This window comes from Acanthaster planci, linkage group LG01 (assembly GCF_054643075.1).
Source record: "Acanthaster planci isolate LZ-2023a linkage group LG01, COTS_SCS, whole genome shotgun sequence".
Taxonomy (NCBI): Eukaryota; Metazoa; Echinodermata; class Asteroidea; order Valvatida; family Acanthasteridae; genus Acanthaster; species Acanthaster planci.
In genome coordinates, this window is record NC_141777.1 from 36,556,697 (window position 1) to 36,572,600 (window position 15,904).

At 44.0% G+C, this 15,904-nt stretch overlaps 1 protein-coding gene across 2 annotated transcripts in view; it reads left to right on the forward strand.

Annotated features, from left to right (window-relative positions):
- LOC110982126 (protein transport protein Sec23A-like) overlaps window positions 1-15,904 on the forward strand; it is a 42,808-nt gene that overhangs the window by 1,877 nt on the left and 25,027 nt on the right. Inside the window, exons 2-12 of one of the 2 annotated variants that reach the window (XM_087143047.1) lie at window positions 181-411; window positions 1,292-1,349; window positions 2,039-2,125; window positions 3,017-3,253; window positions 5,316-5,404; window positions 6,014-6,052; window positions 7,031-7,175; window positions 7,750-7,908; window positions 9,026-9,141; window positions 9,774-9,897; window positions 10,435-10,605. In XM_087143047.1, the coding sequence (XP_086999173.1) occupies window positions 191-411; window positions 1,292-1,349; window positions 2,039-2,125; window positions 3,017-3,253; window positions 5,316-5,404; window positions 6,014-6,052; window positions 7,031-7,175; window positions 7,750-7,908; window positions 9,026-9,141; window positions 9,774-9,897; window positions 10,435-10,605 (1,446 nt within the window). In that variant the 5' untranslated portion in view covers window positions 181-190. The remainder of the gene's footprint in view (window positions 1-180; window positions 412-1,291; window positions 1,350-2,038; window positions 2,126-3,016; window positions 3,254-5,315; window positions 5,405-6,013; window positions 6,053-7,030; window positions 7,176-7,749; window positions 7,909-9,025; window positions 9,142-9,773; window positions 9,898-10,434; window positions 10,606-15,904) is intronic. The other variant, XM_022240326.2, reaches the window with a different exon arrangement.

Here is a 15,904-nt window from a genome sequence, read left to right on the forward strand (position 1 = left end):
GAGCAAGTTATAACTGTGATTTGAACTCCTACTGTGGAATTTAGGCGTGATAGGGAAAGGATTTTTTTTGGGGGGGTTCGTAAATCTGTTTCTGAACTGGTGTTGGGATACTACATTCATACTTTTCAGTTTATCACACCCTTTAATACAAAACCAAAAGTTGTGCTGTGACTTCCGCAGATCTGTTGCCATGGCAACGTACCAGGAGTACATTCAACAGAATGAAGATCGGGACGGAGTCCGGTTGAGCTGGAACGTCTGGCCTTCCAGCCGCCTCGAAGCGACGCGGATGGTCGTGCCCCTGGCAGCGCTGTACACGCCCCTCAAGGAGCGCCCCGACCTGCCTCCGGTCCAGTATGAGCCAGTGCTGTGTGCAAGGTCCACCTGCAGAGCTGTCCTCAATCCATTCTGGTGAGACTCTCTCAAAACTGGTCCCATAAATTCCTGTGTTTCTGGTCTTTCTGGTGATGAAACCAGTAGTTCCTCAAAGGTACAGAAAAACACGATTGCACAAGACTTGACCCTAACCAATCCTGGACTAGCCACATGCAAACACCAGGGTTTGTTGAAGTTTGTTGGGATGAGCACTACACTAGCAAACTGACTGTTTTTACCTGGGATTAGGCAAACCACAAATAAACAGGGTCCAACTGTTTATGTGCACAGCTTACTGCATGGTGTTGGGATTGGCAAGGATTAGGAAGGTTCCTGCTAACGGAGTCCCCCCTACCGGGTTGGCGGTAGGGGGGACTCCATTACCTACTAGAAGGGGAGGTTAGAAAAGAAATGCTCAGTTTTAGAGGCAGGAGGAAAAACCATTGAAGTGATACAGGGATAGTCCATCAGAAGTCCTTACAAGTCTCTTGTGGTTGGTGGCCTTGTGGTGGTTAACACTGGCCTCTGTACTGAAAAAAATCAACCCCTTTTTGACGGGAACGAGTGTTGAACCATAGTCAAAGAGGCACAAGGCAAGGCAAGTGTAAATGCATCACCGTGACTCCCTGAAAGATGGAATATCCCTGTGCTTGCTCCGCGTTTTAATCAGACCTTGTGCCGTGCATTCAGATGGGGACCAACTTCGCACTGCAGGTCATGAACTGGAGCAAAAAAAAAATCCCCATCTCAGACATGGCAAGCTCTCTCGCCAAAACTCAGGCAGCTGATAGAGAAATGGCCACTTCACAGAGTGTTTGGTGTTGTGGGGATTCATTTGTTGTTTTACTTTGCTTTTAGTCCTACCAAAAAAAAGACAAGTAGCACCTTTTTTCTGTTTTGTTTGCACCATCCACAGCCAAGTCGACTACAATGCCAAATTGTGGACTTGCAATTTTTGCTTTCAGAGAAATCAGGTAAGTTAATCCTGCTTTTTTTGTGAATTTAATTGACAGCAGCATGATTTGCCACGATGTTGGAACTGTTCATAGCTTTGTTGTGGTGCATAGCGGGATTGGGCTGGGTACCGAATACATAACACCTTATGTTGATTCATTAATTCCTCAAGCTTTTGAAATGAAGAATTATCTTGCTTGTACCGTATATGCTCGCATAAAATTTCAAATCCACTGTAAAAATGCATAAAATTCAATGTAAAAGTTGCAAAAGCCAAATCCTGTTTGTGATTTTACTCTTGCGTTTGTGCTGACAACATTTAATTGCGTTATTGGGTTTTTGAGCTTGGTATTTTTCTGTTCAAAACTCGTAATGGCAGATTAATGTACATTTCGTCTGACCAATTTCTGTGCCTAATTTAACGCACTTAAAGTTGAATGTTGGAGCGGTATTCTGGAGCTCATATGTTGAAATCCTACTCCCATTATTACTGTTCTCTGTTGGGCCTCAGGAAACGTTGAATGCTTCCACTGCCCAGAATTGTCACACTTTCCTTTTACTTATACTACCCAGCCAAGATGTCGGCAGTGGGGTAAAGACGGGAACTTCTGAGACTTTAGGCTATTTCGGAAACATCTAGACAAAAGTTGCTGTGCTGATGCAAGGTACAGATCATTGACCCAGTTTGATTTTATTCTTAATGCTGCAGTTCCCACCTCAGTACAGAGGCATCTCTGAGCAGCACCAACCAGCTGAGTTAATTCCTGCTTTCTCAACCATCGAGTACACACTGAGTGTAAGTAGGAGTCTTGACAGTGAAGCCCTAGGCTTGTGACAGATGACTCAAGAAGACTCGGAGCTGAGGCGTCAAGTGAACTTGTACTGTAGCCAGTAATGCAGGTTGCTACTCCCCAACTGTAACCCTGATTACTGGAATAAGGACAAGCAGGCACCCCCAGCATCTGAGATTTCATTTTTTGCTACAGTTCGTGGACCCATTTTGTTTGATCCAACTTTGCACGAATTAAACACAGACCTGGCTGACAGTATACGTGCATAGAAGTTAACTTGGCCGGATTAAAGGCCACTAAGACTCTTAAGGTGCTAGCTGATGCCTGAAACTCTATCCAGTGTGAAGTCGGTGCTTTCAACCCACATCTAGCGTGTGCTTAGACGTGGTATTGCAAAAATCCTCGGAATTGTCATACACCTTACCCACTTCAGTACCAGTCTTATTACCAGTCGGGCATTGTAAGTCTTATTCACTCTTAACCCCTGCTTTGTGGATCCTTCATGGTTCTTTAGAAGTTCCTTGAAGGAATTGGGAAAAAAATCCCTCAAACTTCAATTGTGGTTATGCCTTGCTGGCATCTCCATGGTGTCTCTCGGGCTGTTTTTTGTCATTTTTATTTAGTTACAATGAATGCACAAAAGGTTTGCTTGAGCCTTCCCCAGTGATATGGAACACATAACATCCCCTGAGGATGCACTAACGCATAGCCTCTATGAGTAGTTTTTTCGTCAAGAGCCAACCCACGCAGTGCCAAATGAAAATTGATTGTTTCACACTCTGAGCAAGTAGTCATTTCCAAAAGGACAGCCTTGCATCTTATGATGTGCAGCTGGTGTGAGTCTTCCCTTGCTTATAATACCAACTCCCACTCCATCGTCTTCTTTGTCTTGACAGCGCGCCCCTTCCTGCCCCCTGATCTACCTCCTGGTCCTGGACACCTGCATGGATGACGATGACCTGCAGGCCCTCAAGGAGTCGCTGCAGATGTCCCTGAGTCTGCTGCCCCCGAATGCCCTGATCGGCCTGATCACCTTCGGTCGCATGGTGCAGGTCCACGAGCTGGGCTGCGAGGGCTGCTCCAAGAGCTACGTTTTCCGCGGGACGAAAGACCTGAACGCCAAGCAAATACAGGTAAGGGGGCTCCTTCTGTTGCCACAAGACAGCGCCCTTCATGTTCTTGTAGCAGTCTTGTCGAGTCCATTGTAAGTCCTTTCACAAGTCCTATCACATGACCAGAGTTGTGTGTAATGGAGTGAACGTTGGCTCCGGGAATACTTTTATCACGGTTCATTTGAATAGCTCGTGACTTGGCTTAAGGCTGGCGGCATGATGGATTTGTGATGGACTTAAAGGGACTTGGAGAGACTTGTGATGGGCTTGACTACAAGACTGCCTGGTTATACTACTCAGAATGGTAGATCTAGCCCCTGCCCTCCCAGATTTTTCGAAAATCCTTCAGTGGGTCTTGAAGGAATTGATGTTCCTTGAAAAGTTGGAGCAGAAAGAATGTGCCATGAGTTTACGGCATGGTGAGGGGTTTGGAAGGATTTGGGAAGGTTTCTCACAAGAACGTCTAGGCAGTTGAAGGACACCTTAGGGTCAACCTGATTCGCAGTTTGCAGTTAAATTTCAAAAAATCTTCTCAGTCCTCTTAAAAATCTGTAACCCTTGTAATAAAGTGTGACCTGTTGCCTCAACCAAATCTGATACTGTCACTGGACAAATTACGGGTGATTAGCGCAGAATGAGCCAATGGACCTTTCCCATGAAAACTGGTTGGCAAGCGCGGCCGTCAACATTGTCGGCAGTTTAGGAGAGCTGTCCTACCATAATCGGGTGCATTGAAGGTCACTCAGCACCGCATTTAACAGCCCTTGTCAAAGAGTTCAGCACACTTTTCTCGAAACAAAAAGGGAAGTTGCCAGTGTCCTGAGATTTGAAAGTAACATTTCCTTGTCTTTATGTGTTCTACTCATGTCACACTATACTGGTACGTGTCTGTGCTAGTACTTGGGCGTGCATGGAGATTTGAATTGTTACATCAAATTGTTTAACCACTTGCTGCCGGGGACCGTTTCGGGTTCGTTTCCTTTATACTTAATGCCGGGCTGCCCGAAACTAGAAGAGCTGGGCCTTGTGACAAAAGACTGTACTTGGAACAAAGGACCGAGCTGCTGGGAATTTCCAACATTTTTTCGGTTTTCAAGATGTATTTTTGCGTTGGGAGATGTTAATTTTATATAACAGGTTTTGCCCTTACCCAACGTATATTAATAAGCACTGTATGCTCAGTATGCCTACCCGAGTAAGCTTGTGAGGTTTTTTTTCGCAAGCTCTCGGACAAGCACTGAGCATACAGTGCTTATTAATATACGTTGGGTAAGGGCAAAACCTGTTATATAAAATTAACATCTCCCAACGCAAAAATACATCTTGAAAATAGTTCGCGGTACCCGCTGCTTCATTTGACTCGGACCTGCCAGCTGACCCCGGCAAGCTCGGTGGTCGAGTGGTTAAGACATCTGCACTAGTAAGCAGGAGGTCGTGGGTTCGAGTCCCACCCGAGTAAGCTTGTGAGGTTTTTTTCGCAAGCTCTCGGACAAGCACTGAGCATACAGTGCTTATTAATATACATTGGGTAAGGGCAAAACCTGTTATATAAAATTTTTTCGGTTGTCAATAGCGGAGGAAATCCGTCAGTGTTTTGAATGATTATACCACTGTTTGTGGCATTCAGTGCGAGCGGATTACCACTGGGGACAAAAGCACTCCAGCGCTCAGGTGATGAGGGAAACAATACCGCTGCATGCTAATCTGGCCCCTATTGAAGAGACGTCAGCAGCACACTGTGCCTGTTTCAGGAACAAAAGAAGATTACATAACACCGCTCAATCTGGGCTCTTTTTACTAGGCGGCAGGCCTGGCTGAAATACTCAGGCATCAATAAATGTTGTCTACCTAATCAGAACACCCACCAGACAGTCATTTGTTCGGGTGTATACGCCTAGTAAATGAAGTTATGAATTTTTAAAGAATTTCTAAAACAGAAACAGCAGACTCAACATGGATAAATGGGCTCGGCACGAAGTGGTTAAGCAACCTTGCCAACTTTGTAGTAATGCCCATGTGCCTGCCTTATTTGCATATTGCATGGGAAAAGTCCTTTACCTTTGTGGGCGTTTCATTTCACTAGGAGATGCTCGGAATCGGCAGAACATCAGGCCAGCCGCAGATGAGAGGACAGCAGCAACAGCCGCAGCAGCAGCAGCAACCAATGAACAGGTCAGCATTACACGACACACAAAAGATGAAGTGATGAAAATCAAAAAGTTGATATGTCTGAATTGTAAACAAACTCGTACAGTGTACATCACAATATTCATTACGTTGATTCTGTTGCAGGGTTGTAGGTGTAAGAACCCACTGTCACCAAATGAGGAGCAACTGAATATTCACAAACTTTGCATGCAATCTCGATCAAGTCGGCAAGACAAAAACTTGTTTGTATTTAACGCTGCACAGAAAAGGGCCTCAGGTGGCTGAGAAAATGCAAATTTAGCTGAAACTGTAGCCATTATTTAGAATTTGTCAGATAAAACCCCGTCTCGTTTTATTGGACAGCTCATCTATTGTTTTTTTATGTACACGGGGCTTAATGTCGCAATTTCATTGGTGTACAAAGAGTATACCTGAGCATACAATGACTGGGCTGCTGTTGTTTGAATTGTGCCTAGCGAAGGTGATGTGATTTCAAGGGTTAAGTACAAATGTGCATGTTTATTTGAGCATGGTTTTCTCTGACAAACCTTGTCATTATCCACTATTTATTTCTTTAATGCGTTCGTAACGTCAACTGATTACTCCTTTCCACTCCATGCACAAATTGTGCAGTTCACATTCCCTTGAGGTGAACACCGATTGCACAGGATCGTGAGTAAAGCAAGACAGACAATTCCCGTTTTCCTCATTTCTCTGTCAGACTTCCCTGCGTGGTGTTGGCGAGACCTTGTTTGGACAGTGGCGGGAATTAGGATAGTTTTACTAACATCCTCATTTTATAGATACTGTTTGACGGCCTGTGGTACAGATTTTGTATTCCTTTTGCTATTTGCATGTACGAAGTGAGTCCCATTGTAAGCACAAAGAATAATACTTTTGTTAGAGGACAACATCCCCGGCTAAAAAGCTGCTCTTCAAGGGGATAGAATGCCCTGGAATGTCAAGGGGCTTGCAGTATGAGCTGCATTATTAATGGAAAAGGTGACAGTTTTTGCTTGTGGTACAGAATAAACACGGTACAGGGTACAGTATTTCTCTAGTCCTCATCCTTATTACATGCATAAGTTCCATCATTGACAGAGGTGCTGACTTGCTTCTCTTAAGATAACAGCTTTTATTGGTTTGTCTCGGAGGGTTGGCTGTGGAACCTTAGTTTATTATTGTGGTTTCCCTCCATGCATCTTGGGCTAGATGGCTTGCTTTCATTGGTTCACGTACAGGCAGATTTGATTTACCTTGAGTAGTTGAGTCTTCAGAAGATGGTAGTCTGCTTGTAGGGTCAGTCTATGCCAATTTAAGCACCCTCCCATGTGACCCCTGTCACATGGAAGGTACCCCTGCTTTTGTATGATTTGGCACGGAATAACCCAGCATTTTTTTTAAATGGAGCTGAGGTGGGATATTACAATATATATTAACATTCATATTTTCACATTTATTTGTTCCAGCCAAAAGCTGAATTACGTGGTTATCAAACTTAGAAGCTAAAAAGAAATCACACACTCAAAAAATAAAAAACATCAAAGTTTAAAAGTTATCCAAGAAAGAAAGGAAGAAAGTAACAAAGATGCTGATGTCAAGATTTTGTTTGTGTTACTACGTAGTTGTGCCTTGTGTTTTTTGTGACAGGTTTCTTCAGCCTGTTCACAAGTGCGACATGAACCTGACTGACCTGTTGGGGGAACTGCAGCGTGATCCCTGGCCCGTCGGTGCCGGGAAGCGACCACTGCGCTCAACCGGGGTGGCACTGTCCATCGCCACTGGCCTGCTTGAGGTAATGTATGCAGCCGTTCTATGGCAGCAGGCAGGTGTTGTGAAAGTGGGGTTTTTTTTGGTTAAAGTGAGTTTTTCTTGGTACCTCAGTGAACGTTAAGGAATCCAGCAACATTCGTAGGGATATGCTGTATCCAACAGATTACAGCAGAATGTCATTTGTCCACTAGACAATCATGCAGATGATTAAAGAAATTGACTGAGGTGGGATTTGAACCTGTGACCTCCACAACACTGTACCGGCAACTGAACTACCAATCCCTGTGATGGTTCCTCCTCCCATTTGTCAATATCTTCATTCAGGGGGCACTATTCGGAAGCCATATAACCTAGAAAACCTGGAGAATGATGAATGATGACCACTTATTAAATATATCAAGTCTTGCAGAAATTACGCACTGTTGGATTCTTATTCTATCTGGCGCATTTATGGCTTATCTGAATTCCAAGTTACATTGTAGTGAGGCTTTCAAATAATTTTCCTCAGCATTACTTATTAAATTTGTTCGAATTTGTTTCAGATAAAGGTACTGATTTTTTTTTTGTAAACAGTATTTGTATCCTTTCCCAATCAGTGTTCTTTCCCTAATACCGGTGCCCGCATCATGCTGTTCATTGGTGGGCCTGCAACCCAGGGCCCTGGCATGGTGGTGGGTGACGAACTCAAGACGCCCATCAGATCCCATCACGACATCGAGAAAGATAACGCCAAGTTCATGAGAAAGGCCATGAAGGTAACGCCTTGAAGATTTTTTTCTATGCTCATGTATACTGCACCCTAAGCAATGCTCTGCCTGGACCGTGTTAGAGGAACATCTGACAGGAAAATTTGGACCCACATGTGGGCGTCCTCTAAATATTTTGGGACTCTTATCAATCACAGTGCAACAGTCTGGTAACAAGATTCCAGACACCTGTAGGATACAAGGGCTGCTTTTACACCTGTTACTCTCCATTCTTGTGGGTGCAGGAGAATGTCTCGTGTGCATTCCTCTGAATCATATGAATGGTCAATGTGTACTCTTTGAAGAAACCACGTAATGCACAAGTATACCCCGTTCAAATTGAGATTATAGAGTACGGAAGTGTGACGTCACTGTGAACCAGAAAGTGCAGTGCAAACGAATGGAGTACGCGCACGTGTTGGTTCACGCGCGTGTTGGTTCACGGGCGTGTTGGTTCACGCACTGCTCCTCGCGGTCATGCCTTTTACACACTAATTGTGCGCGTGACGTATTGACTTCAATACTCTATAGAGTACCGAAGTGTGACGTCACTGTGAACCAGAAAGTGCAGTGCAAGCGAATGGAGTACACGAACGTGTTGGTTCACGCGCTGGTTCTTATGCTCATGCTCATGCCTTTTACACAGTAATTGTGCGCGTGACGTATTGACTTCAATACTCTATATGCTCACCTACCTGTTGGCCGTTCTCCAGTCATTCCTGCTCTCGGGCAGGCCCTTGTGCCGACACAAGTAAAACATGCTAATGTGGCCTATTTTGTACGTTTCCTCATAATTGATGCATGTGAATCTCACTCAACGTGCAGCTGTCTTTTATTTTTAAGTCCCTGTTGCCAGAAGCCCCCCTGAGTCATTCAACTCTTCTGCTTAGCTGGAAACCTGTGGAACATTCTGTATTTTAAACGTTCAAGAAACAATCAAGTTCTTGATTTGAACAAATTATGATTGTGTTTAGTCCCCGAAATCCCGAAATTTCTGGTGGTTCTTGAGAGATCTGGGATGGTTAGAAGTAGCTTGCATCTTCCAGTATCTTCCCACATGCCTGAGACAAGAGGCAGCGGCCGGATTTACTACACGTTAACCCCCCCCCTTGTGTCTTGTGTACAGCACTATGAGGGACTGGCCACCAGGGCCAGCACCAACGGCCACACCATCGACATTTACTCCTGTGCACTGGATCAGACGGGACTGCACGAGATGAAGACATGCTGCAACTACACTGGGTAGGTTATGAGAAAGGAAGCCACTGACGTGGTTCAGACTATCATAAGACCATTGCCTAGATCAGTAACATGACTAGTCACAAGTAACAGGATGTACCGTGGCAAAGCTCTCGTAGCGGTTCATTTGAATAGCATATGACTTGAATTCAGCCCGGATGTCTTGCGGTAATCTTCAGGTGGTACCTGTGGGGTCTTGTTATGGTTTTAAGAGGTCGCGAATATGACAGTCTGGCATCTTCATGTTTTCCTGCACTGAAATGATCAGGTCTTTGCATTCACCTCACAAAACAGACTGAATCTGTCTGTTTTTGATCAAGTTGAAAGCCAACCTTTGTATGCAAATACAAATGTATGGGATTTTAAAAAAGGGTCTTTTTTGCACATGGTAGAGAAACAATGATGATACCAAAATACCCTGTAGCCCTGCAGGTTTAGAGTAAATCACACAGAGCCTTGTTGGATTGTGCATCGTGGGGTCAAAGAAGAAAGGATTGACATATTTGAGCAATTTTATAACTCGGGATTATTTAATGTAAATTCTCTTCCCAGACGTTTGTAAATATTATTTATTTGCTTATCGAGGTTTCCCTGCCACTGTTGAATGAAAATCTATCATTTTTTTTCCCCCTCAGTGGTCACATGGTGATGGCAGACTCCTTCAACACCTCCCTCTTCAAGCAGACCTTCCAGCGCGTCTTTGCCAAGGACCAGAAGGAAGAGTTCCAGATGGCTTTTGGCGCTGTCTTGGAGGTCAAGGTAAAGGCAGAGCCCCGGCAGTGAGGAAGCAGGATGGAGGTCGGGGGAAGGGAAAGGGGATATCGCCCTCGCTGTCCAAGCCCTTGTGACCGTTGTGCCCCCAGATCAGAAAGTGGAGAAGACAAAACAACTTTGTAATGTTTGAAATTGCCCCAAATGAGAGCTTAACCCTCCTTTAGTTTTACAGCACAAATATGCACAAGTGCCCAAGGTCACTCTCTTGCATGTTGGTGCAGTGCACAACACGACACAGCTATGCTTCTTTGAGGGGTTTACCAAGTGACCCAAAGAGTGACTTCAGCATAGGAGGGTTAATGCGTTTGTAGTGAGTCACTACTTTTTGTGACTTGAGTCGAGTCATTGTAAATGGCTTCTAATCGGAAGTTGTCGCAACTCTTGAACCCAAGTCCCTGGATCCCTCTCGTGGGAAGTGAGAGTTAAATCCATCAGTGTACTGGGCGCTGGGGTTTGACCTCTGACCTGGCATGACCTAATTCCCCCCTTGCTTGACCCATGACTGCCCCTACTTCATTTCAGACCTCGCGAGAGCTGAAGGTGTCTGGTGCCATTGGTCCGTGCATCTCCATGAACGTCAAGGGGCCCTGCATCTCGGACACGGAGATCGGTATGGGTGGCACCACACAGTGGCGTTTCTGTGGTTTGACTCCACAAACAACAGTGGCGCTCTTCTTTGAAGTTGTCAACCAGGTACGTTGTTCTCAGCTGTTTTTTGCATTGAGGAGAAGTGTTAGATGTAGTTGGGATAAGTTGTTACAAATTAGAGCAGAAGAATAGTGGGATTGTGATCTATAGATCTTTAGTAGGAGGGACAGGTGGAACACACTACCTATCCATAGCTGCATGCTGGGTGTTTAGCAATGAGCAAAGTATATTCTGGGTAGTCTGTGATATGCCACCTCATCTGTCCACGGAATGCCCAATTTACTAAAAAAAAAATTAACCAGCAATGCAACGGGTATTTTCTATTCCCTGTTCATCAGATTTTTACTTAGAAAATAATGCGGATGTCTTCATGAATGCCCCTTTTCATGTACCGCTATGGTTTAAAAAAAAACCTGCCTTGTCTGCTGGTCTGAGACCATTGGGGGAAAGAAGTCAAACAATTAGCTCTGCCCAAAATGTTGCTGTGGTGGGCCAGTGGAAAATATTCATGTGTTATTGGTAGACCAATGTCTGAAAAATGAGTGCATGGAGATTTAAATTAAGGGTTTAACTTGACTGGATTACCTCAACTTGCTTTGCGCAAGCGCATCTGAGCATGCAGTTGGTCCAAGAATTATGAACTGCACAGTACACGTATACACTGGTTCCCGCTCTTCGGCAAGAGCAATAGTGGGAGAATCGGGAAACCATCAACCTTCTCCCCTCCTCAAACCAGGGCAAGTTTGGTCAGGGACCATAGTTAACGTTGGGTCGACTAACTCTGATCAAGCGCATGCTCGTCGACGATGGTTGGACTAGTCTAGTCAGCTATTTGCGACCAGCCTGTTGAGGTTAGTCACATCGTTGGATGCCATAAACCATTTCAATAGCACTGTGCAGAGAGGACCAGTTGTAAGAAAACTACCTGGAACACAGTACGTGTATGTCACTGTTAGTAATCAACCATTTTCACTTCTTATTTTGCTGTTTTGCCCTTTCTGCGGTCACCTTTTCTCCCCTTCGGCCTAATGACCTGACAGCCGTTGGCTAGGGCCGTTGTTCGCACTTCAACTTCACTGCACATACTCTAGGTACTTCGCGAACCAACCACTTCCTGTAGTTAACCAGTGGTCCTAGATCAAACTTGTCCCTTCCTGTGTATGTCTGATGGAGCTTTGAGACGGTTGAGATACATGTCAAGCAAACACTGTGTGCTAGTAACATCAAGAGTGTCCATATTATCGGTGAGGCTTTCTGCTAGTTAATTGGAAAAACATGCACTCTCTTTCTCTCCCGTTATGCATGTATTTTCTGTTTTAATGTACTTACCCTGTGGTCTCACTGTCTCCTAGTGTGGTTCACTAGGGCTCTAAAGTGTGATTTCTCTCTCTGACAATATTGGTGTACACGTATGTTCCGTACCAGAAGTGGCAACCAGCCCACATAGAGCTCCATGCACACAGATAAATGTAATTTAAACCGTGGATGCCCTCTTTTAAATTACACTGTAAACTTGTATTTTTTTTCTTTCCTTTTTTTATTGCAAAGTTAACTCTTTCATGTACCAGTGTTCTCCATGGCCTTAACTTTTAGCAGTGCGGCAGGCAATGCAAGCATGAAGCGTGGAGCCTTTTTGGCATGGGGTCCAGGACCTGCTTATTGTACCTGGGAAGTTGTGGTGAAATCTGAGGCATTTCCTTGGCATTTCTTCTGACTGCTTGCATCAACTTTGCATGTGTTTTCGATTTGAAATGAAGGCACGATATTTAGGGGAGGGGGCTTTGGGCATCAAAATGTTATTATTCTCTGTGGGCGATTTTTTTTAATGATCGGAACTTGTCGGGGGGGGATGGTTGCAGGCCTGATACAAAAATGGCCTCAAGTGCTGTGGTAACATTGTTATTTATGTTAACTGGTTCTGAATGCACGATCACATGATGCTTTTGCCAGTTGGATTTGAATCCCTGACCCTACCCGGTATGATCAGAAGCTAGACATCAAACCCTAACCACTAGACCACATACCCCCAAGAAAATTCAGTTTGTTTGCCAGTGGTGATGAACCTAGCCTTAGGTTTCTGTTTGGTAAAGAAGCCATGTATCTTTTGCCATCTGTTATCATCAGCTGGTGTGGAGCGTAGTTCATTTCATCACACTTGAATTGCCTCGAAAGAAGGTTAGAAATTTCATCTGCTTTTTCTTTTTAAAATATGAAACCAAACAATTGTGCTAACACAGTTGCAGTGAGGTCCTCAGGGCAGAGTTCATTCTTCGGCTGTTTTCTCTAATCATCTGTTTGGATCAGTTTAAGCACGGGCAGTCTCTGAGTAATTGCATGTTTTCATTTGGCTTCAAAAGTGTCTGACTTTTTTTGTGACTGATTAACCACAGTATATTGCCCACGGAGGTTGTTAAAACTGTCCACACTTTAATTACTTTGGGGGGGGGGGCTGCTTGACAAAAGTGTCAGTGGGCCAGCGCAGTGTGGTGAACTGCAGTTAATTACTCGGTGTGCTAGGCCTTTTTGTGAGAGAGGTTACCAGGTTACAGGATTCTGTCTGGTACTTTATCTATCATTAGGCCGGCTTTTTGTCCTGCAGAGTAATTTAATTCAATGGGCCTCGGGTATTTACCCAGGCTACATGTGTGTCTGGGTTGAACTTACGTACGTGTACTCATTGGCCACAGAAAACTGCAATGTAATGTACTACTAGGTCAGGACCACAGAACTCTTCTTCAACAAAATGCTGGTAGAACCTGCTAAACTAAATCAAGTAACATGAAAGGCTAGATGTTTCATAGTTGGCCTGGTGTGCGGTTGTTGTCTTTGAGTGTTAGCGATATATTGAAGCATTGTCGCATTCTCCTACCCAGTGTCACTTGTACATGTACACGTTGTACACAAAGTTTCATCAGTCCGAGTAGTTTGTGAGGACCCTTTGCGGTTCAACTTTACTTACGTGCGCCAAGTTTTGAAGCATGGAGCCTGCTAAATCCGCGAGTATCCAAGTGCTTGAAAAGATTGTTTGGTTGCTGCGCAAGTTGTCGTCTGGCACAGGTTGCTGTTGCTTTTTGCCGTTTGTCAAGGGTACAGTGTTGGGTTAAGATGTTGATTCAAGCGTTGAAGTTCACTCTTGAATTGACCGCCATCTGGTTACAAGGACCTCCATGCTGCGTCCGCCACATTGCACAACTTGAATACAAGTAGACAGTGCCGAACTCTGCAGCTTGTGTAACAAATTACCCTGTAGCCTATGCAGTCAAGGCTTAATTGCAGCGATCAAATTAGAAATGAATGATTTTTTACGACCCTCTTGATTATCACAAAATTCATCATTGCACGCTTATTACGTTTGGTGTGAGAAATTTACCGCTGAAGTTTTTCCAGAAAATGAAGTAGTTGTTTTCAACTCGAGTGAGAACCGTGATACTTGCCACCTAGTTCCGGGAATAAAATGTTGGGTGGACCTACATGTATTTAAATTTGTGACCCCCGTAAAATCTTTAAAAGCTTTTGTTTATTCAGCTTTGATCATCATCATTCAAGGTTTCTGAACCATCAAGAGTATCGACTGTACTGCGAAACAACCCTTGAGAAATCTGTGCATGCATATTGCAAAGCATTGCCACAAACACATGTACACGTAAGTATGAAAGCTGACGTGTACATTGTATGTGCCCTGCACCAGGTTACACTCCTACTTCAAGTGTGTATGACTGATGTTATCGAAGCACAGGAACGGTATGTCCTGACGCAGCCAGAAAGAAAATGGCAAAATTTATAATGGCAGGAACGATTGCTGTTTTACAGTAAGCGGACCCTTTGACTGTTTTTTGCTTTTCTGGCGAGAGAGAGGGTCTCCTGCATTAAATACTGTACCGGTACAGCCTGCCGAGCAGTGATTGATAATCGACTGCGTGATTCAGGAGTTAAAAAAGAGAGAGTTTTAGGATGTTGTTGCAGGCCACGATAGACCACTCTTCTCTCTGCTTGTTTCCACAAGCCCAAGGGGTAGTTACTTATTCAACGTCTGGAGGGCTTGAGTCTTGATGATGAGGGCGCTCATGGCCAAACACTCTGGCTTAATGGATTAATATTCTGTTTTGCACCAGTGGTTCTAGTGGCTGGATGTTAGGAAGTGTTGTCTGCATTCTGCACTCTCATTGCTGTTTGCTCTCTCTCCGATCAAGAGTTGACTGTCGAGAATAATTCAGTGGTGTGTTCAGGCCGTGTACCCTGACATGAGACAAGCTGATAAGATTTGCTACCCTGAATTATTTGATTGCGCGTACATGTACTAGACCGTGTGAACGTAACAATTTGAATTCCCCCAGACTAAAGGCACTGTTGCTATACCTCATGATTCGGGGCAAGCTTTTGCGTGGTGACCACCATCTCTGGAATGGACTGGTTCCTTTGTGCCCTCATATCCATTGAAAACTGTACTGGTGCAAGGCGTCTCTTATGCAACTAAGCAAAACCTTTTCCCAAATCATGAGGTACATCAATAGCAACAGTGTCTTCATTATGGAGAATTCCAATTATGTTCTAGTGAATTTAAAGAATTTGGTGTACCAGATTTTGTTCAAATTTAACTCACAAAAGGCTTATTGTCTCAGCACGACTTATGTCAGTCGCGGTTAAATCTGTGTGCTTAGGCAGTGAGGACCATCGTTGCTATGGAAAAAACATGTCACACCTTGTTCCTACATGTAGATCGAATGGATGGAGGAAATAGTAATGTATGCATTTTTTCCAAGTGGTAAATTTTAAACTTTTAAAAAGAATATTGCAATGGGGATGGAGTTCATCGCTCCAAAAGGACCATGTTGAAACCCTTGTCTGAATCTTGCCATCGTTGCAGTTGGAAGCAATTATAGACATTCAATTTCACAGGCAATTTTTTTCTCTTCAAGATAAGGCTGCATCAGTTGAAATCTTCCAGAATGTAAATGACGCACTCAAATTTTCAACTAGGCGCTCCGATTTCAAAGCTTGGTGGCTACTTTTTTAACATGACAGGAGACAAGCATAAATTGGTTGGCCGCCAGACTGCTACAGGTTGGAGATCACTACTTTTACTTTAATACGTATTTTTCATGTTGGAAATTCAAGTAAATGAGACAGATTTGCAGAAAAAGTCACAATTAATTGTTCTCTTAGAGGTTTAATTTCCTACATTTGAAGTGCATCTTTTTAATGCACTTCACTGTGTCACTCAAGAAAACAAATCCATAAGTACTTAGGATGAAGGACCAGTTGCCATAGCGTCAAAGGTCAATATCTTAGAGACACGTCTCTGTGAGGTGGCAGTCTGGATTCATGCAACCTTAGAAAGTACATG